General features: G+C 45.6%; 1 protein-coding gene across 1 annotated transcript; it reads right to left on the minus strand.

Moving 5' to 3' along the window:
* Nucleotides 1–18,577: 18,577 nt before the first annotated feature.
* LOC125553367 (histidine-containing phosphotransfer protein 2-like) lies at nt 18,578–21,454 on the minus strand. The gene is made up of 6 exons (XM_048717161.1): nt 21,252–21,454; nt 21,042–21,157; nt 20,887–20,955; nt 19,710–19,781; nt 19,238–19,310; nt 18,578–18,829 (listed from the first exon to the last, which is right to left on the minus strand). The coding sequence occupies exons 1-6, from the start codon at nt 21,309–21,311 to the stop codon at nt 18,791–18,793; spliced, it is 429 nt and encodes a 142-aa protein (XP_048573118.1). The 5' UTR covers nt 21,312–21,454; the 3' UTR covers nt 18,578–18,790.
* Nucleotides 21,455–22,488: the final 1,034 nt, after the last annotated feature.

Here is a 22,488-nt window from a genome sequence, read left to right on the forward strand (position 1 = left end):
CCTTTAGATGGAGGGGGAGGAAGGATGGAGGAGGAGGATGGGGGAGGAGTGGCGGATGGAGATGGGGCGGCGGCTGGAGGAGGATAGAGGAGGGTAGCGACTAGAGGGGCGGAGGTTGGAGGGAGGTGGGGCGGTGGCTGGAGGAGGAGGAGGGAGGAGGACGGGGCGATGACAGAGGCACAATGCAACGACGGCGGTGACGAGGGAGGAGGAGGAGGAGGATGGTCGGGCGCGGGCGAAGAGTGGCACAAAGGAGAGTGACGAACGGGCGCACGGAAAATGTTTAACTTAGCAGTAGTGCGGGTCATGGACCAATGCTAGTGCTAACCACATTAGCTGTAGCGTGGGTCCTGGCCAAGCACCACTGCTAAGTGGGGACGGGTAGCTCGGCTCGGCTGGCCATAGCAGCAGCGCGGGCCAGGAGAACACGCTATTGCTAAGGAGTTTAGCAGGAGCGTGAGCCCCTGACCCGTGCTCCTACTATGGCAAGCCCGTGGGGCACAGCAACTCCTCCCTCTGGGACCACTTAGCAGTAGTGTGGGTCATCGACCAACGCTACTGCTAACTTGCTACCTGCAGTGCCGGTATGTGACACGCTACTACTAATTACCAGTAGCGCCACCCCACATACCAACGCTACTGCTAAAGTTTTATCTGTAAGTTTTTCCCTAGTAGTGTTAGCAAGTGTTGCTGATGAACGAGTTGCGGAATTACAAAATGGTTTGGTGGAAATGTAGATTCTGTGTTCCTCTTTCAAACCCCAAATAATCATGGAGATTGAATAGAGGGATTGGGAGGAATCAATATTTCATATAGGTATGGTGGAGCACCTCAAATTTAATGGAATGGGGGTACTTATACCCCCTGCTCCCTAGGCAGACCAGACCATTGCCTCACAACGGACTCCGGGGCCCAGGACTTAATAGACCGGGGACTCGAACTCACCTGAGGCAGACCCCCACATCTCGCAATAGGACATGGGGGAAGAGACCCCAAGGATCGGGGCTAACCAGATGGTTGCATGCCCACTCCGGGGACCCGGAGGTCCAAGACCCCAAGGACCTGATGCATGCAGAAGGTTAGCAACACAATGGGCAGGGGACTTTGGGACCCAAGCATCCCAGGGTATGGAGAACTGGAGTGTCCAATAGCAAAACATATGACTCTAGGGGGCAATCCCATGACTCCGGGACTGGGGGATCCCATCATTTGGTAAAAACTTCCTAGGGTTTTACCTCAATGTCGACTTGACACAGTGGCGAGGTTAAGTGTATATGTTTTGCATGATCCCCAACATTCTCAAACACCTCAACCCTCCTAATAGTGTTGCTTTCCTACGACTGAAATAATATAGAAAACCTTTGAATCTTCGGATAATAGACGCCTTCTCCTTTTTGAAATGAGGGGCTAACCATCTCCAAAGATAGTCACCGAGAGACAAGTGTCGCGAGATAAGCTTGATAAATGATATTAATCCTCCCTAACCTATTGGCATCAACATGAAAATAAGATTAGGGATATAATGCACTTTCGGTAGAAACATTTTGCAATAATGTAAAAGAGCCACAAACATACAACAAAACAAGTCACCAACAAACCAACCAAGTATAGAGTTTATGCATAGCCTGCGGGGCATCAACGACACACATGTGTATATAACTGACACAAACAAGACAACAAGTTCTGTCACAGGATGTTTGGAAGCCTGCAGTTCTAGAGCAAGAATCATCATGTGATTCCAAATGCCCCCGCTGAAGGTCAGCACACGTTGAACATTGCCTATATATTGAAAGATACATATACCCCATTGTACCAGGGATAACATGGGGCTATGTTTTTTTATTCCGATCACTAGTACTTAGGGCCCAAGGCATCGACCTGTTCCTCCATCTACATAAGAAGAAGAAGAATACGTCAATGATTAATACATGTTTGTAATGCACGATAATGCTCAATACACATGGTTTCACCAAATCAGCTTTGTTGAAAGGTGGTCAATATCATATTACTATACTTGGCAATGGTGGGAAACAAAGAAACTCCATTGCTTAGAGCTATCACATACGTCTACGGCCGTGTGATGACAACATTAAGAACAGAAACATTTGACAACCAAATTGGATTTTCAGAGACGTCAAATTAAGTGCTCCAATGTGGTCCAGAAACCAAATGGTTCCTTCCATTATAATTTTCTATACAACAAGAATACAATCAATGTAATTTTTTAAATTATCAATAAACTACATCCAGTATATTTATTGTGATACAAGTGAGAAGTTTAGTGTAAAAAAAGAAAACATAGGGACACAAGGGACTACCTGCAGTATGGTGAGGAACATGTTGCGCACATCACAGAACTCATTCATAATAGGAGCCAATGCAATGAGGTACCTAGGATAATGCAAATATACAACACTATTAAATTCTAAGCGAACTGAACTAAAATTGTTCAGAAATTGTAAACCTCTATTTGAAGAAAAAAAATCTAGCCATCTCAGACTTAGTCATGCTATAAACGAAAGCCTGGAGCTCACAAGATACACGAAAGTAATGAAAGAGGTATATTTAGGAAATGAACCAAGATCTACCACCAGGTTGTTGCAGATGAAATGAAGACTAGCTAGCCGGTTAGTTCTGGGAATATTAGATTGGTATGAGCTAAATATAGTGCCATAAAATAGGGCGGGTTTACATATAGAATGTGAACAATAAAGAGTGTGGATAATAATTATTGTGCAACATGTATAATAAGATACTGTCTACTAACCCTTCTTTGGTTTTTGAATGATTGAACCGACGGAAGTGCATGCATGAGACGCTCAGTTTGTTAGCACCAACACTGATATATGCAAAAAAGAGCAAGATCGGGAAATTAGAAATTGACCATACTAATTAAACGATATTGGGCATGTTGATACACATAAGCATACTTGTGTTGCTATAATAATATTCTCAAGGAGGCATTCGAACTCATGGTTGTCAACACAATAGATTGTTTGGTAAACCAAAAAAATAAATGGCACTAGCATTCCATGTGATAGCGAATAAATAGTACCAAAGATATTTCAAAAAAACAAGTTTCACTTGCCGAGACACAATATTGACACGAATATTGTTAATTCCCTTGCACGAAACACAACCAAATTCGACTCTTCTAATTATGCCTACACGACAGCACGAATGATACAAGCCGCATGACCATGACGTACACACCCTGTCCTAACGTATCCAAATAGAAACAACATTGAATGCAGTGCAGAAACCAGGAATTAACATTGGCTTCACGTAGAATAACATATCATTAATACAAGAAATGTTTGCAGGAAGACAAAGTTTTCCTTGATGAGCTACAGCACTCCTATTGGCAGGAATACCGAAAGTTCGTCAAGAAAACACAACTAAACTCAGCTCTTCTACTTATGCGCATATGACAGCCCCAAACAACGCCAAGACGACTATCTGATCAGAAATATGGATAAACCGAAATAACTACCATTGGCATTAGCATTACACATAGCAGCAGATCATCAATACCAGGAACGCTAGCAAGATGACAAAGTGTTCCTCGCCGAGCCATAACATTGTTCTTTCCGTTAATGAAACACAACTATGGATACACGGCAAACAAAACGAACGGCATACACTTGAATAAAACATCCGAATCGCACGACATCAACGCAACGGATAAACAAAGATACAATTAATTAAGAATGTGTGGGGAGGGAGGGTTCGTCATCATCATTATCACCTGGAGCTACACCCCTTGAGCTGCTGCACGAGGGCGTCCACCTTGTGGAAGTCCACCACTATCATTCCTGTGTATCACAGACCAGAGAACAGATAAGACCAGTCAGTACCCGAGACCAGAGAGAGAGAGAGAGACTGTAGAGAATAGTTATTGTGCAACATAGTACATAATGAGTACTGACCCTTCTTCGGTTGTTGCCTCAGGATGGAAGTACTCCACGCATGAGAGGTTGACTCTCTTAGCACCAACACTGGTATATGCCACAAAGTGGAAGATCGGAAAATTAGAAATTTATTAAATGCTACTGGGGCATGTTGATACACATAAGCATATTTGCAATGCCATAATACTATTCTCAAGGGGCCAATTCCCTTCACAGTTGTCAACACAACAAATTGTGGATAAACCAAGAAAACAAGGACTTGCGTGCGATAGCAGATAAGTAGTACCATAGATATTTAAAAACCGACAAAGTTCCACTTGTTGAGACATAAGATTGGCATGAATATCAATATTTCTCTTACACAAAACACAACTAAATTTAGCTCTTCTAATTATGGCTGTACAGCGGCGCGAATGACACGAGCCACATGCCCCCATAACGTACACACCCTGCACAAATGTATCCGAGTATTTGAATAAAAAGAACATTGCCGTTACATAAGCATGTATCGTTAATACAAGAAATGTTTGCAGAATGACAAATGTTTTCCTTGACGAGCTATAGCATCGCCATTGGCAGGAATACTGACACAACTATCCCCAGCTCTTGTAGTTATGTGTATACCACAGCCGCAAATGACACCGCACCGACACATCTGAACAGAAACAAGGACAAAAACAGAAAACTCTACCATTAACGGAATAGCATATAATTAATAGCAGGAATGCTCGCGAGACGACAAAGTAATTCCTGTCCGAGCCATAACATTGCCCTCGGAATGAATACCAGTACTTCCGTTATGCAAAACACAACTAAACTGGGCACTACTTCAACTTACGACTACACCACAGCGCAAACACCACACAGGGCATTCTGCAACATAGATGGGTATGCCCATGTGTGCCGAATCAATGCAGGATACGCGTCCAGAACGGGGATACACACCGATATGCCGAGGATACACGTATCCTGATGTGTCCCTTTTTAAATTAAGAAAAATAAAAATAAAGAGAAAACGGCTGGGATACGAAGGGGATACAACAGGGATAGTATGGGGCTGCTACCACGATCAAGTACTTGATCCGAAGCCCATCGGGAGGCTGATGTGGGCTGCCTGATATCAGTGTCTGGTCGCTGATCGTCAAAACAAACCCTACATACGAGTCCTATCGCCGTCATCTGTCAATTGCTGCAATCTGCCGATCTCTCCGCGCTGCCGGCAACAACGACATGATGCAGCATCTCGCCGTAAGCCTCCCTGTCTCCATCCATCTACATTCATCTCCATTTTGCACTCAAGCTCGATTGCTGCTAGGCTAGCTGGCTAAGCCAAGTAGCAGTGTAAAGGAACGTGCATGTTTCATCTGGTGGTGTACACCACTGTTTCATCTGGTGTACAACTTAGCAATCTTGACATCATCTTCTGCTAGACTACTATATCTCTTGCTTGGGTGGATTGCTTGTGTCTGATCAAACTATCCGTCAAGGGTCAACATGTACTGGATTAAAGTTTTTGCTCAACTGTCCGATGTTTGCTCGGTTTGGATGTGGGACTGCTGATGACACAGAGGAGAATCACTATTCTAATCCTAAGTTTCCCCTGTGGGTTCATGTTACACGATATGGAGGGGATGAAAGATTTAATTGCCACTTTAGTGGTGGGGATTTCCCTGTAAGTTATTCAAGAGTGAGAGCACATCTTTTGAAGACTACAGGTGCTAGTGTGAAGATATGCACCAAGATTGCTTATCCTGTTCTTGAGATACTTCGCAAGGAAGATCGTGAAGCTAGTGCAGCTGTAGCCAATAGTGCACCAAAAAATAAATTAATCTCCCTACCTCCTTATGAAGGTCCGAGTTTGCCATCATCAGTGAAGAAAAGAAAGGGAAAGCAGGCCAGTATCTCGGATTCTTTTTTTGAAACGAGGCAAAAGACTTGCCATTTTCATTGATTAAGAAGAAGAGAATTGTCCGGTTAATTGACGGAAAACCGGGCTAAAACCGATACAACACAACCCACATGACATGGGCACCACCGGCCAACCTGGCCACCGACATGGAATAGAAGCCACGACGGCACATGCCAACGGATGGCCACACGCGCAAGCAACCGACAACTCTGACTTTGACGACGAGCAACACAGGGGAAATATGTAGGACTTGCGCCGATCGTGCCGAAAAGAGCACCTCGAACACGCCGGGAAGAACCGACTACCGAAGACCACGCCGCGACCCAAGATCCTCTTGACGCCATCATCGTTGCCAAACAGAAACCAACGCCCCGCCTCAGCAAACCACGCGGCGAAGATGCCGCCATCGACGGCGAAGATGCCATCATCCTCCAGTCTCTCAGTCATAGCCGGCTCCGAGACGATGCCCCCAAGGAGGAGAAATATGCGAAGACGCCTCCATCGCCCGATCCAACAGATCTGAGGTTTCCCTCCAAAGCCCAAGCCGTGGGGAGAAGGAGCAACTCCACGGCGACGCTTCCAGGAAAGATCACGACACCCGCGGGCGCCGCCGTCGCCGGCTCCGGTGAAGACCGGAGCAAGGATTTCTCCCGGAGATGTGTCGACCACCTGTCACCACCGACCGCCGCCCACTGACCACCACCCCTGCCGAGGCCGACCTCACTCTGGCCACGGGATCCCATGATCCACCGTGACCAGATTCGCGCCACCTCCTGGCCGAAGCCGCCACCACCATACCCGGGGCCGCCGCCCCGGAGCCCAAGAGCCGCCACGTCATCGTCATCACCGTCGGCAGGAGCCCGGCCAGGCCGATAACATGGAGCCCACATCACAAATCTAGAGGCAAGGGAGGGCCTGGCCAGACTGCGACCTCGCCCCAAGCCTTGCCTCGGAGGGCCGGAGGACAGCCAAAGCCGCCGTCGGAAGACTACAGTCGAGCCGCACTAGATCTGAACCGCCGGAAGCCAGAGTCGCACGAGCGAGACAGAGCGGTCGCAACTACCTAGCCTCGACCCACTGCTGGACGTCGCGAGGCCGCCGCCGTTGCCGCGCCTACTCGCCACGCCGCCCAGCCGTCACGCCACCGGAGGAGCAGCCGCCTCCATGGGACCCGCAGCCTGGACCACCACCAACCCGAGCGGGGGACAAGGCACGCCGAGGCGCGCGCTGCGCACCGTCCGCCGAGTCGCCGAGCTGCCCACGCCGCCACCACCAGGCCCAGCCTCGCCGAGCCCTCGATCTGCCAGAACACGGTCGCTCATGCTGGAACCCCCTGCCGTCCGCGCCGCATCTGGTCGCCGTGAGGCCACCGCCACGCCGCCCCTACTCCCGGACCACTGGATCCGCGTCAGCCATCACCAGAGCCGTGCTCGCTCGCCCGCCGGACCCCGCCGAGCTCACACGCCAGATCCGCCCTTGGGCCACCCTGAGAGAAGCCCCGCCGCCACCCTCCCTGGAGCATGACCGGGCTTTGCCGGCGGGCTCCTCAGGCAGCGGCGAGGTGCTGGGGCAGAGGGGGGGGGGAGGAAGTAGCCGGCACCGGTGGTGTTCCCCCGTGTCGCCCGAGAGAGGCGACGCGGGGGTCGGTGGTGGGGGAGGGGGGTGGAGAACAAAACAAATATCCCCTCGAAGAGAGACACATTGTTGATCTCCAAATTGCAAGGATGTTCTATATATATAGGAGCTTTGCATCTTGTTAATCTTATACCGTGTTCTATTGTACTAGTGGTGTTCACCTTGCAAGCATGCTGATTGTGGTGTGCACTTCTATTTTATACCACTTCCCATCAATTTGGAAAGAAACCCTGCCTCTTACAGTTATGTATCAAACAAAAAATTGGGAGGCAATGTGCCTCCACCATATGATGCATTTTTTCCAGATCAGTCATATGATGCATTGAGGACCACATTTCTGCAGAAGGAGAAGTTCCATGTTGAGAGGATGCTTGAGCCGATCAAGATGGCATGCACTAGTAGAAAAAAGGGGCTTTTGTCCCGGTTGGTAAGGCTCCTTTAGTCCCGGTTTTCGAACCGTGACTAAAGGGTCGGTACTAATGCCTCTCCTCTTTAGTCCCGGTTCTTACACGAACCGGGACTAAAGGGCTCATCACTGCTCAGTTTATCCTCTAATCACCCCTCATCATTCCAAATCATCTAACTTCCCGAATGGTCACCCATCCTCCCACTTCCCCAGCATGAGCACGCTTAACTTCTGGGTTCTATTCTCTCTCGTTCCAAGTCTGCACTTGTTGTTTTCCTGACAATAGTAAGATGTCAATCCTATTAACCTTCATGAATTTTGCTTGAGCATGAAGTGACACATTTCACTGTTTGAGTTTGAAACTATTTTTTTTTAAAACAATAATTATTTAGTAACACTAATATTTCTTGAATAATTAGTTTGACCAGATTTGACCAAAATTCAAAATAACTGAAATAATTATTTAGTAACACTAATATTCTAGAATAATCAGTTTGACCATTGTTTGACGACAGTTTGACCATTGTTTGACCAGATTTGACTAGTAATTTTTTCGATTTTTTCCACTCTAGATCTTAAAAGCCCCGTAACTTTTTTTCTGTTAGGTTTTTGAGGATCTGAAAAGCCCCTGTTAAATTCGGATGTAACTCTTCGAGTAGATGATTTTTCATATAAATTTTTTTTAATCCGAGTTCGTATGCAAAAGTTATGCCCATTTTACAAATTCCAAAGAGATTTTGCAAATAAAGTCGAAATTCATATTTGTAAATTTTCCCAACAAGTAGACCACATATCACATGGGAAACTTATTTTATTTTATTTTTTTTTGACATTTCCATCATTTTCTATTGTTTTTTCTAAAACTGAAAAGGCGGTCTAGGGGGGGAGGGGGGGGGGGAGTTTGGAAATGGGACCTTTATTACCGGTTCGTGCCATGAACCGGTACTAATGCCTCAAAACCCATTAGTACCGGTTGGTGGCACCAACCGGGACTAAAGGTCTAACCTTTAGTCCCGGTTGGTGCCACCAACCGGGACTAATGGGCATCGCACCCTTTAGTCCCGGTTCGTGCCATCGCACCCTTTAGTCCCGGTTCGTGGCACGAACCGGGACTAAAGGGCCCAGGTGAACCGGGACTAATGCCTTAGCCGCACGAATCGGGATAAATGCTCACGTTAGTCCCGGTTCTTGACTGAACCGGGACTAATGTGGAAACTGCCCCGTGACCAAAGCCCTGTTTTCTACTAGTGATGGCTCTTCAAGGGAGTGAATATGCAAGTGATGGATGGTATGATCCTCAACGGCATCCTATTTTGAACATCATAGCTATGACATATGGTGTCCCCATGTTCCTAAAAGCAATCAATACCGAAAGAGAGGTAAAGGTTATTAGACAACAATTTTTACCTTATCTTTTGCTTGTTTGTGTTGTACAATACTCGCTGTTTGTTGCTGACAATTTCTAGTTCTTTATTTTGATAGGTAAAAACCAAGGAATACATATTTGATAGGTTGAAGGAAGTAATTGAATAGGTCATATCAAAGAATGTGGTCCAGGTTATCGCCGACAATACGTCGAATTGCAAATATATTGGCTTGAGGATTGAAACGCATTACAGAAATATTTTCTGGACTCCATGTGTTGTGCAACCCCTCAAGCTTGTAATGAAGGACATATGTGATCCGAAGAACTTTGTTGGTGAAAATACTGAATTTAAATGGATAAAACAAGCTGGAGATGATGCCTTCTATATTAAAAATTGTATCTTGAATCACAACATGAGGTTGTCCATGTTCAATGTGTTCAGCAAGCAAGAATTTCTTGCGATTGCAGAGACAACATTTGCAAGTCTCATCATATTGAAGAGGTTCATGTTAATCAAGTCATGTCTTGAGAAAATGGTTCTATCTAATGAGTGGAATAATTATAAAGAGGGTGATTTAGAGAAAGGATTATCCGTGAAAAAAATGGTTCTTAATGAGGAGTGGTGCGATAATATAAGTTAATTCTTGCCTTCACTGAACCCATTTTCCTGATGATAAGGACAACCGGCACAGATAAATCATTTCTTCATCTTATCTATGAGATATGGGACACCATGATAGAGAAGGTGAAAGTTGCTATCTGTCCGGGTGAAAGAAAGGAGCACTGGGAAGCATGTTTGTACTTGTTGTAATCTAGTTCTTCCTTTTGAATTTTTTATTCCTGTTTACTTCTTTTATTTAGCTCAAAGACTTTGTATTGTTTATTTGAAAATTAATAGAAATACGTCCTTCTGTTTCATTCAAAAAAAGAAAAAAAACAATCACCATTTCATGATGTTGTTCATAAAATTTTGACAGTTCGCTGGACCAAGAGTCACACTTCCCTTCATTGTATGGAACACTCTGTGAACCCAAAGTATTAATTACAGTTCAAAATGGATTGAGGAAGTTCCTGGTCGTGTCAGCGGCCACATTGACGCTGAAATTACAGAAAACAGGAACTAAGCAGTTTTTTTCAAATCCAGATGACACGAGGAAAGTGAAAAACAATTTGCTGACCTCTCTCATTTGTGAATACCTTTGAAGATCGAGAAGCAATAGATGATAGAGCTCATTTTGATCCAAAGAAATGGTGGGGAACTTATGGTGTGCACACTCCAGAGTTAAAAGATTTAGCCTTGAAGCTTTTTTATTTTTGAAAATGAGGATTTAGGATTGAAGCTATACTTGGGCCGCCAGCATCGTCCTCTTGTTTTGAGATGAATTGGAGCGCATATTCTTTTATTCATAACACTATGAGAAATAGTTTGGTTCCTGAACGAGCTGTGGGTTTAGTTTTTATGCACGATAACTTGCGTCTACTGTCAAGTCCAAAGATTATGTGAGTGGGACAAGCAGAATGGTTTATGTTGGTGGAGATCTGGCACTTGAAAGTGTGTAGAGATGAAGGTGCTGAACTGGCACTTGATCATGAGCCCCAGTTTTTGCAAGAGATGATAGGAGATGAAGCATCTGAAGTTTGAAGCCTTGGCCTTCAACTTGGCATTTTATAATATTTATATTGGAACTTATTATTAATTTTTTTTGTAAAGCACCATTGAACTATTTTATTCATCATCTACGCATATACTCGCCTTATCCCTGTAAGTCCATTTTTAGAAAATGCCATTTCCCGTCCCCGTATCCCCTTATTACCATGTAACATAGATACCCATGACAAACACATCCGAATGTGGACATTGATGCAGCGGAGAAACAAACTTAGAGTTAAAAAAGGGCGGGGACAAAATGGAAAGGGGTATTTGTCGTCATCATCACCTGCTGCTGCTGCACCCCTCGAGCTGATCGGCGATCCCCTCCACCTTGTCGTAGTCCAACTGGGGCTGGTTCCTGCGAACATGAGAGCAGAGAAACAGACAAGATGAGTTTATACCCGAAGAGACGAGAATGACGACACCAGAGGGAGAGGGGTGCCGACAGCAAGACGGCGATTTCGGTGAGGATCTTGTCAGCGTCTTGGAGGAAGCGTTCCATGACCTCAACGACCATGCCCTTGCGTATGTTCTTGTACCTCCACATCACGTACAGCTGCAAGAAATACTGATCCACCGTACCCTAGATCCACCACGGCAGAGCAAACGTCAGTTGGCCAGCCGGCCAAAACCGATAGAAAACGGTGATGCTCAGCGATTCCAGCCCACAACCACACGGGGTGTAGATGGGACGTTGATGGGAGAGAGGGGGGGCTCACCTCGGCGAACTTGGAGGCGATAAGGCCGTTGATCTCGGCCCTGATCTGGGCGGCCGACATGGCTAGGAGGTCCGGGAGGAGGCAGGCGGACCAGGGTCGGAAGGCTCGGCGCGCTGGGGAATTCGCTGCTGTGGCGTCGGCGGAATGGACGAGGAGTGGAGGGGTGATGGAGCCCCTTGTATTGCTCAGGCTCTTGCGGAGGCGTTTGCCATTGATGAGCTCGGAAACGGGAAACTGCCGCTGGATAAGCGATGGCGTCGGGTGAAAGCCTTGACAGCTCGTCCGGGTTCGAAGACCAGCCTGGGTGGTCCCACCTCCCAACGTGGTCTGTCTATGGGCCGAGCAGCCCATGCGCCTTGCCAAATATTCACCTAAACTTTGTCAAATGCCCGCTAGAGGCGTGTGGACTTAGCGTAAGTTACATGAAGTCGTCGGCCATCTTAATCCGTGGTAACGACTGTTGGGACTAACCCCGGACCAGCTCGCCCTCCCTCCCTCTCGCTCGCTTGGTCGCGGACAGAGGTAGAAGATGGAGAGGAGGACAATGGATATTTTCAGGCGACCAACGCCATGCCGCATGTACGGCCTTTTCTATTCCCAGCTCAAACTGCTCGGTAACACACTGTATCTCACAAACTGATTACAGCCGCGTAAGTAGCAGACACACACACGCACTGCACGCCCACCTCCTCGAATGGCTCCTTCGGATGACTCGGCCAGCATCTACTACTCAACTGACACAACTACATGGACGAACTAACCTGCTAACAGACTCACGACCACGCACGAACACACCCGGAACGCATCCAGGACAAGGTTATTCCCAACAATCTATCCATAATCTCGGAGTTGTTGCAGCTCCCGTCGTTTTTGTCACCATGGCCGCCGCTACAGCGTCCTTGAAGCGAACACCGCTGCATGCCTCATCTGCGCACGAACAAGGCCATCTTTCTTCTTCGTGTCTAGCAACACAATGCCGTCTTCCTCATCTCCGGTGACGCACACCGCTTTTCTTGTCTGTTACCAATTGTTGGACCCGAGGATTGACGAACAATCACAAGAATACGAGGAGACGATTGTACCAGGCGAACAAACGCCCACGGCGACGGTCGACTCCCCTGGCGACGAACACTGGGACATTTTCCCTCTTGTTCCGGCAACACACACCGTTGATCGCGTCACGCCCAGTCACGGTGCTAGACCTGGTTTTGGTAATGCACATTAACCAAGAGAAGAACAAAAATCAGGTTGGCTTATACCTATATATTTTGCACATACTCAGTGGTTAGTTCCTAAGATGTGTTGGAAATCACACTTTGTACTTTCTTCACGGTTTTCTTATTGTGATGCTTGCAATGTAAATTGTAACGAAGGGGTTATCATTTATGAAAGTTCTGCAGGGATCTTCAAAAGTGCCTTATTTCCCTTCCAATGCCAAGTGGTATTTGGAAGCTGATGTCTGTAGAGCCGCCTCTACTGTCATAGTCTTTCCTTCAGCTGAGTATTTCTTTTCTTAAACAATACTTTACTGTACTTATGTAGAATAAAAAATTCCAGCAGTGGAGAGCTGACTATTTGGAACAGTCCGGTATATACTTCATCTTACAAGAGTTTAAGAAAATTCAGTTTGTAGTTCTTCTGTGTTTTTTCACTTCTGATCGATATAAGTTTCACTACTGGAATCTGGTTTTGTGCCAACCCACGGATTGCCGGCTTCGTCATGCCTGCATGTCGCCCAGTAAAACTATCACCTCTACTTTGCCGCTCCTCCTGTTGCCGCCCATGGCACCATCGTACTCTTATAAGAAAGTCACACTGAAGATTACAGACCAAAAAGAGATGCTTAAAATATCCAAGTATGGAGATTTGCAGCACTCTTGGTGCACTAGCCAACAACACGACTTGCTTAGAGAGAGAAGCCAACACAACATACAACAAAAGAAAGTCACTGGCAACCAACCAACCAGGATGGGGTTTACACACAGCCCGTGGGCAGGGCAGCAGCACATCCACGACACATAAGTATATAGACTTCACGAACAAACACGGACAAAGGACAACAAGTTCCGCTTACAGGGTTATGAGACCAAAGTTCCGCCGCTAAAATCCTCGTCTGGTTTCACGCACGCCCTCTAATGCCCGACACCCTTTGAACACCGCCACATCTTTAGAGACACATACACACCATAATGTAAGGGATCACATGGGATCACGATCTTTCCCCTTCACTTGTCATTACTTAGGACCACAGGCCGCGATCTGATCCTCCAGCTGCGTCAAAAGATGAATAATAGGCCAATGATTAACATATGTACCTTCCCAAAAATGATTTTGACAAGTCTATTGCACATAATGGTGCTCAAGTTCCATCATTTCACTAATCAGCCATGTTACAAATTGGTCGGTTTCTTATTTGGTATTTGCCAAAGCTTTTAAGCGGGGAAACAAAGAAGTTCTACTACTTTTTAAGAGCTACCACATATATCTACCAAATGTGGTGACAAAATTACGACATAAACATTCAGCGGCTAGATGAAATTATAAGAGACCTCAAACAAAGTACTCCAAAACCAAACATCGACAGAATAAGATTAAGTATTTAAGGTTGTTGTTTTTTCTCAATCTTAAACTATATATGACCAATCTATGGATTATGAAACTAGTGAGAAGTTGGTATCAAAATACAACATTAGGCACATAAGGTCCTACCTGCATCATGATCTCCACGTCATTGCGCACAATACAGTACAAATTCCTAACAAGATCCAATGACACAAGGCACCTGAAATAATGGAAATAGATCACACAGTCAAATTGTAAAGAGGTTAACAGAACTGACTTGAAATGGTTCTGAAATTCTAACCCTCTATTTAAGAAAGACACTGGCCATATTGAAATTTAGTTCTGTTCTAAACAGTAGACAAGGGCCAACAAATTACAAGAGAATCATATTTTTTTTGCATATTGAGATAATGAACCGAGTAATATCAACATGATTGCTGATGAAGTGAGAAAGCAAAGCAGTTACTTATATATGATGTTAGATTGGTATGAGCTGAATACAGTGACATAAAAGACAACAACAGCGGGTAGGTTTACATTGAGAAATTGAAAAATATTGTTAAGAAATAATTATTGTGGAACATATGTAAAAATAAATCAAGTTCTGACCCTTGTTTGCATTTTATTGCATAGAAAATCTCCGAAATGCATGCAGGCGAGTTTCACTTGCTGTGCACCAACACTGAAACATGCAGAACACACGCTGATCAGAAAATTAATTAGAAACTTATTAAACAGTGAGACATGTTGATACACATAAGCATATTTGTGACATCATAATTAATAGTATTCTCAAGGAACCGTTTCCTATCACGATTGTCAACTCAATATATAAACTGTTTGATGAACCAGAAAAACACCATTGTCGTTATATATGTAGAGTAGCAGTACTGCCAGCATGTATACAAAACGACAAGTTTTTCTTGCCTGACCATGACATTGTCATGAATACCGACAATTCCATTACATGAAACACAACTAAATTCAGATCTTCTAATTTTGGATATAAGACATTCAAATGACGCCCATGTCGACGTACACACCCTGCTGTTGACACACCTGAATAGAAACAACATCGTTCCAATGACGAAACAGAAAAAATGGCCATTGGCTATACATAGAATAGCAGACCATTAATACCAGCCATGCTTATAAAACGACAATTTTTACATTGTCGACCTAGAATAATGGCACTGCGCGACAAAAGCTCCCCTCGCCAAGCTATACCATTGCGATCGGCAAGAGTACCAACAATTCTGGTACATGAGATATATACGATTAAACTCAGCTCTTCTTTCTATGGCTATATATATGACGGCCGCCACAAACGACACGAACCTCGTGCGGTCGTGCCCCATGAGGTGCACACCCTGTGCCGACATACCCAAATAAAAACAACATCGGTGTCGTGGACAAACAAGAAAAACCACCATTGGGGATGCACAAGATAGAAGATCACTGATACCAGAAATATTCACAAAACGACAACACTTTATCATCGCCCTAAAATTAAGATTTACAGGAAACTTGACTAAACTCGATTCTTCTAATTACGGCCACACGACAGTGCCAAGTACAGACAGATCTGAATCGCGGGCCAACAAGCATTGTAATGAAAAAGAGGCTGGTGGAAGAGAGAGAATGTGTTGATGATGGTCATCTATCACCTGGAGGCGCACTCCATGAGCTGTTGCGTCAGGGCTTCCACCTCGTCGATGTCCACTTCCGGCTCCTCCCTGCGAATTCAAGAGCAGATAATGAAGATGAGTCAGTACCCGAGACAGAGAGCAGAGGGAGAGATGATAGAGGGCGTGAGGGCGGACATCCGGATGTCGATGTCGTGGAGGATCTCGTAGGCTTCGTTGATGAAGAGGCGGGCGAGCTCGGTGGCGGTGCCGTCCTCCCGCAGCTGCTCGAAGGTCTCCTCCTCCACCACACCCTGGATGGACATCGACCACGCACGCCAAGGCAAAGGCAAGGGCCAAGTCAGCCGGAGGCCAGCCAAGCCAAAACCCAGAACCACACGACTGAAGAGGAGGGGAGTGGGCTCACCTGGGCATACATTGTGGAGATGTGGGCGTTGAGCCGGGCTCTCAGTGCTGCGGCTGCCATGGCAAGGCGAGGAGTGGTCCGGCGGTCCGGGGGATTGAGCGGTGGAGATGGGGGGAATTCGGCTGCGGATGCGGAGTGAACGAGGACGGGATCGAGGAGGAGCGGAGGTTGTATAGCTGGGCTCGCGAGGGTCTATCACGTAGGCGTTTGGCTGGCAGCGAGTGCTGTATTAGCTGTACTGCCTCGTCGGCAGGGAGTCATTAGTTGGCTTGGAAACGGCCCGCGTGCGTACTGCGTGCGATGCATGCATGCATGGAGCCACCGGTTGTGTGTCCACGGAAGCGAGCGTCGGTTTCTGGTCGACTCGAGACGGCCGTCCAAACAAGGTTGCGGTATGGGCTCTGCACACCAAGGCCGCTCCCAAAATGGGCCAGTCCGTACATTGCACAACGAACAACTAAGTCTGCTAGCTTTCGTTTACACTGTCAAGCTTCCTTTACTAGTAGAATGCCGAAGCGTTCCTGTGGGATAGAATGCATATAAATAAATAATTAAGGCTGTCTCTAAGGTCGAAGATTATTTCTTCCTCATACGTCCAGGCGTATTTAGATATCTAACAAGTGCCCAGCGGACTCTTCAAAATTCAACCGTGATACTCCGGCATCCCCCAAATCCAACCCATATGTGGAGAAGAGATATGATAGTCCACACTATCCGCCATGTTATCTTCGACACGCGGTCCGAACACAAAAATCCCAGCCCACAGTGCACCCATCATTTTTTCCCACAGGACCCTCCCCTTCTCGCTTAGTTTCGTGCTGTAGTGGGACATTTATCGCTAGAGCCCTCTCCTTTATAACCGAATGACACCCACCTCATCTTCGCCATGGCGCCCTCTCTCCTTCACACACTACTTTGCCGCGAATTGTTAAGGAGGAGTCGCCCGACCTGCTCTCTGCCATGACCCCCTCCACCTATGTTTGTGCCGATCCGCCACTGCCATCATGGGAACGAGGTGTGTTGGCCCCCAGACAAGAAGGTGGATCCGTTGTCTCCTGAATCATTGCCACGTTGTAACATACAGCTGAGTGTCATACATTACCATGAAACAAGAATATGATGTCCATGGTTGGCCATATGCAACTGATACGCCATTGTGTTAGTTATTAAATCTTCAAGCAATCAAGCAATGCATTTATGTGGTTTTGGACATTCAGTTATGCCAATTCTAGATCAGAACTGCAGATATTTTTCATGAACGATTAAAGTAAGTCCCTATCAAACTTTGCTATTTGCGATGAAAGATCCTCCATACGCAATTCAAATGTTTGACATCACCACATTAGTGAGTGAACTGTCTTTCTCCACTGAGGTGGCACTTGTTTATGCCTAAGAACTGGATTCATGTTATTTACAAACTACAAATAGAAGAATGGTATAAACAATTTATTCCATCTACAAAAATCAAATCGCAGAAGCATCCATGCTTATCTAAATCGCCCATAGATAATTTGTCTTCTCAACCTTGTTTTCAGATGAACGACCATCACATTTCACCAATTGTTTTATGCTTCCCTGAAATATGGTCTCCCATGACACGTTTCACCAATGAGTAGGAAGATAGAGTGAGAACTCATATATCATGAAAATCATCTCTACCTGGCCAGAATTTTATGTATAATAGTAACTGGCCCAAGTATGTCCGGAGGCCACTCAATGATGATGATACCTTTTGATTCCAAATGCTACAAGCGTTTTATATACTGCAGCTATGCCCAGGTATTGCTACTATTGCACTTGATAGAGATAATCCGATGTGACTCCAATCAAACAACCTGTCCCCAGGATCAACCAGGTCTGAATCACCACTGCCAGGAGCAGTAACAACAATCTCAATGCCCTGTTCGTGATTCAGGGTTGTCTAAATAACGTTGTGGCCTAGGAGTAGTATGCTGTTCCATAATTCATAGTTAGAGCTATAATTGGTGACTTAATTAGCCCAGACTTTTCGTACCAACGCAAACATACCTAAGCCAGAGATGCTCTTCACGCCGCCCCACGAATCGACAGCTTTGTGGTCACTGGATGTGGCCCTGCAGGCTATCCCCTCTGTTCTGCCCCTCCTCCGGCTACTGCTCGTGGTGCCGCGGTACTCTTATAAGAGGTTCATGCTAAAGATTTCAGACCAAAAAGACATGCTTGACATGTCAAAATATGGTGATTGGCTACCATCTCGGTACAGCAACCAACAACAAGACTTGCTTATAGAGAAAAATGAACACAACATACAGCAAAACATAGTCACTAGAGGACCAACCAACCAGGTACAGGTTTTACACACAGCCTGTAGGCGGGCCGGCAACACATCCACGACACACTAGAATATGGACTTCACACTGACATCAACACACGACAACAGTTTCCGTTCACAGGGTTACGAGCCCAAAGTTCCGACACGAGAATATTCATCTAAGTTTTACGCGCACCCTTTGAAAACCGCTACATCTTCGGAGATACATGGAACGCATAATGCAAGGGATTGCATGGGGCCACGCTCTTCCCCCTTCACTTGCCGCTACTTAGGAGTTAGGACCGCATGCCGCGATCTGCTCTTCGAGCTGCATCAAAAGATGAATAATAGGTCAATGATTAAGATAAGTCTATGGCACATAATGATGCTCAAGTCACGTGGTTTCACTAATCAGCCTTGTTACAAGTTAGCTAGTTTCTTATTTGGGCATTTGGCGAAGCTTAATTTAAGCTGGGAAACAAAGAATTTCTACCACTTTTTTTAGCTACCATGTGCATCTACCAAGCATGATGACAAAATTACCACATAATCATTTAATGCCTAAATGAGACTTTTCGGTACCTCAAACTAAGTGATCCAAATCTAAATGTCAAAAGAATTAGATTAAGGATTAAAGATTGTTCCCTTTTCTCTATCTTAATATGACCAATCTATGAGTTATGAAACTAGTGGGAATTTGGTATCACAATCCAACATTAGGCACATAAGGTGCTACCTGCATCATGATCTCCAACTCATGTCGCACAATATAGAACTCGTTCCTAACAAGAGCCAATGACACGAGACACCTGAAATAATGCAAAAATACCACATCGTCAAATTCTGAAGAGGTTAACAGAACTGAGATGAAATGGTTCAAAAATTGTAACCCTATACTTCAAAAGAAAAAAATCTCTAGCCATATATGAATTTAGTTGTGCGATAAACAGAAGTCTAGAGCCAATAAATTACAAGAGAACCATCAAAATGTAGCATATTCAGATAATGAACCGAGTAATATCAACAACGTGATTGCAGATGAAGTGAAAAAGCAAATCACGTTACTTCTTAACAACGTTAGATTGGTATGAGCTGAAAATAACGACAGAAAAGACAACATGAGCTGGCAGGTTTACATGGAGACAGTAAAAAACAATGTTGTGAATAATTATTGTGTAACAATATTTAATAAGCTGTTGAGTTCTGACCCATGTTTGTATTGTATGGCATAGAAATTGCCGAAGTGCATGCAGGCGAGGTTCACTTGCTGTGCACCAACACTGAAACATGCAAAAAAAATTGCAGATCAGGAAATTAGGAACTTATCAGACTTATTTTAAACTGAGACGTCAACTCAATAATATTCCCAAGGAGCCATTTCCTATCATGATTGTCAACTCCATGAATCGTTTGATGAACCAGAAAAAAACACCATTGCCGTTATGTGCAATAGCAGATCAGTAGTACCAGAAATATTCGGAAAACGACAAAGTTTTTCTTGACGAACCATGAAATTGTCATGAATACTGACAATTCCGCTACACGAGACACAACTACAATCAGGTCTTCTAATTTTGGATATACGACACCCGAATCACGTCCATGACGTACACACCCTGCGCCTGACAAATCTGAATAGAAACAACACCGTTCCAATGGAGAAACGGAAAAAATGGTCATTGGTGTTATGTAGAATTGCAGATCATTAATACCAGCCATGCTTATAAAACAACAATTTTTTTCATGCTCGGACTAGAATAATGGCACTGCCCGAAGAACAGACACGATAGTAGAACAAACGTTTGCAAAACGACAAAAATTCCCCTCGCCAAGCTATACGATTTGATTGAAATTGGGAAGAATACCAAAAAAATTCGTTACACGATATATGACTAAACTCAGCTCTTCAACCTATGGCTATACGGCGCCTGTAGAACGACACGAACCTCAATTGTGCGGCCGTGTCGTGAGGTACGCACCCCGTGCCGACACATCCAAATAAAGAAAACCACCGATGCCGTGGACAAACTAGAAAAAACATAATTAGAGATACATAGAATAGCAGATCATTAATACCAGAAAAACCACCATTAGTAATACACAGAATACCAGATCATTAATACCAGGAATATTCCGAAAATGACAACAATTTATCCTCATCATTGATATTAATCGGGATACCGGAAACTCCGCTACACTAAACGCAACTAAACTTGATTCTTCTAATTACGCCTATGGGGCAGTGCAACCGACAAATAAGAATCATTCGCCCAGTATAATAAACAGATCTGAATCGCACGACATTAACGCAGCGGGCAAACAAACATATATAAAGTTAAAAATAAGCAGGTGGAAGAGAGAGAAAGGGTTTATGATGGTTATCACCTGGAGGTGCACCGCATGAGCTGCTGCGTCAGGGCTTCCACCTCGTCAAAGTCCACTTCGGGCTCCTCCCTGCGATTTCCAGAGCAGATAATTAAGATGAGTCAGTACCGAGACAGAGAGCAGAGGGAGAGATGATAGATGGCGTGAGGGCGGACATCAGGATGTCGATGTCGTCAATGATCTCGGAGGCGTCGTAGATGAAGAGGCGGGAGACCTCGATGGCGGTGCCCTCGTCCCGCAGCTCCTCGAGCGTGTCCTCATCCACGACACCCTGGATTGACGTCGGCCACGGCAAGGCAAACTCATAGGCCAAGTCAGGCCAAATTCCACAACCACACGACTTGAGGGGAGGGGAGGGGGCTCACCTCGGTGTACATGCCGGCGATATGAGCGTTGAGCTGCGCCCTCAGTGCTGCGGCTGCCATGGCAAGGCGAGGAGAGGTCCGGCGGTCCGGGGACTGAGCGGTGGAGACGGGGGGAATTCGGCTGGGATGCGGAGTGAACGAGGACGGGATCGAGGAGGAGCGGAGGTTGTATAGCTGGGCTCACGACTCACGAGGGTCTCTCACGTAGGCGTTTGGCAGCGAGTGCTCTACTAGCTGTACTGCGTCGTCGGCCGGGAGCCATTAGTTAGCTTGGAAACGGCCCGCGTGCGTATTGCGTTATGCATGCATGCATGGAGCCACCGGTTGTGTGTCCACGTGTTCAACTTTAATCTCTTTTCCTTTCAAAAAAAAACTTTAATCCCTCACAATGTTTATAGGGATGAATAGAAGACCACCCACTCTCCTCTGTCTCACTTAAGTGAATTGGTTTCGAGAACATTCCATCACTTTTTATGACTTTCACAGTTTCACTTTCAACGTACCCGATTCACCACCTACATGCCCTTTACGCCCAATCATTCCAAAGAGTACTTGCCCCCCACCCCTTGTCTTAGCGTTGCTGCGGGCACGGAATTAGCCGGGGCTTCTTCACTCATGATTGCGCACTCAACGTAAGAGCTTTACAAGGAGCATTGACCTTCTTCACTCACGCGATATTACTGGATCAGGCTTTCGCCCATTGTCCAAGATTCCCCTCTGCTATCCCCCATGGGAGTCTGGGTCATGTCTCAGTCCCAGTGTGGCTAATCATTCAAAAAGACCAGCTAAGCATCATTAGCTTGGCTAGCCTACCTAACCAACAAACTAATACTACGCAGGCTCATCGAACAGCGCTTTGAACTTTTTTCAGGATTCGGCCCAAACTATTCGGCAGATTCCCACGCATTACGCATCCGTTCGTCACTTTGTTCTCAACTACTCTGATTAATTCCAGCAAACGGAGGCCGTTAGGTCAAAGCCGTAGCGCACGCCCTGTAGTTTTGAAGCAAGGTGACACAACTTTAGCTATGGGGTGACCTAACCAAACATGGCGGTCAGCCCCTAGAGATAAAGCATGCTTCACGAGTTTATGAGCTTCAACATTCAAGCTCCTAAATTCATGGCTAATGATACAATTAGTACAAGGAGCCTTCCGATCTATGATCTCATGTATGATTGCTCTGTAGATAGCTGCGCTCTTTTGATGTATATCTGCAACGCCACCTTGAAATCTGAA

Source organism: Triticum urartu, chromosome 4 (genome assembly GCF_003073215.2).
Source record: "Triticum urartu cultivar G1812 chromosome 4, Tu2.1, whole genome shotgun sequence".
Classification (NCBI taxonomy): Eukaryota; Viridiplantae; Streptophyta; class Magnoliopsida; order Poales; family Poaceae; genus Triticum; species Triticum urartu.

Excerpts from the sequence above, each read along its gene's own strand:
- LOC125553367 (XM_048717161.1), bottom strand. The coding sequence starts at position 21,311 with ATGGCAGCCGCAGCACTGAGGGCGCAGCTCAACGCTCATATCGCCGGC. Across the intron at positions 19,782-20,886 it reads CTCATGCGGTGCACCTCCAG|TGTTGGTGCACAGCAAGTGA; the intron begins GTGATAACCATC and ends TGCATGTTTCAG. Across the intron at positions 19,311-19,709 it reads GCCATACAATACAAACATGG|GTGTCTCGTGTCATTGGCTC; the intron begins GTCAGAACTCAA and ends GCATTATTTCAG.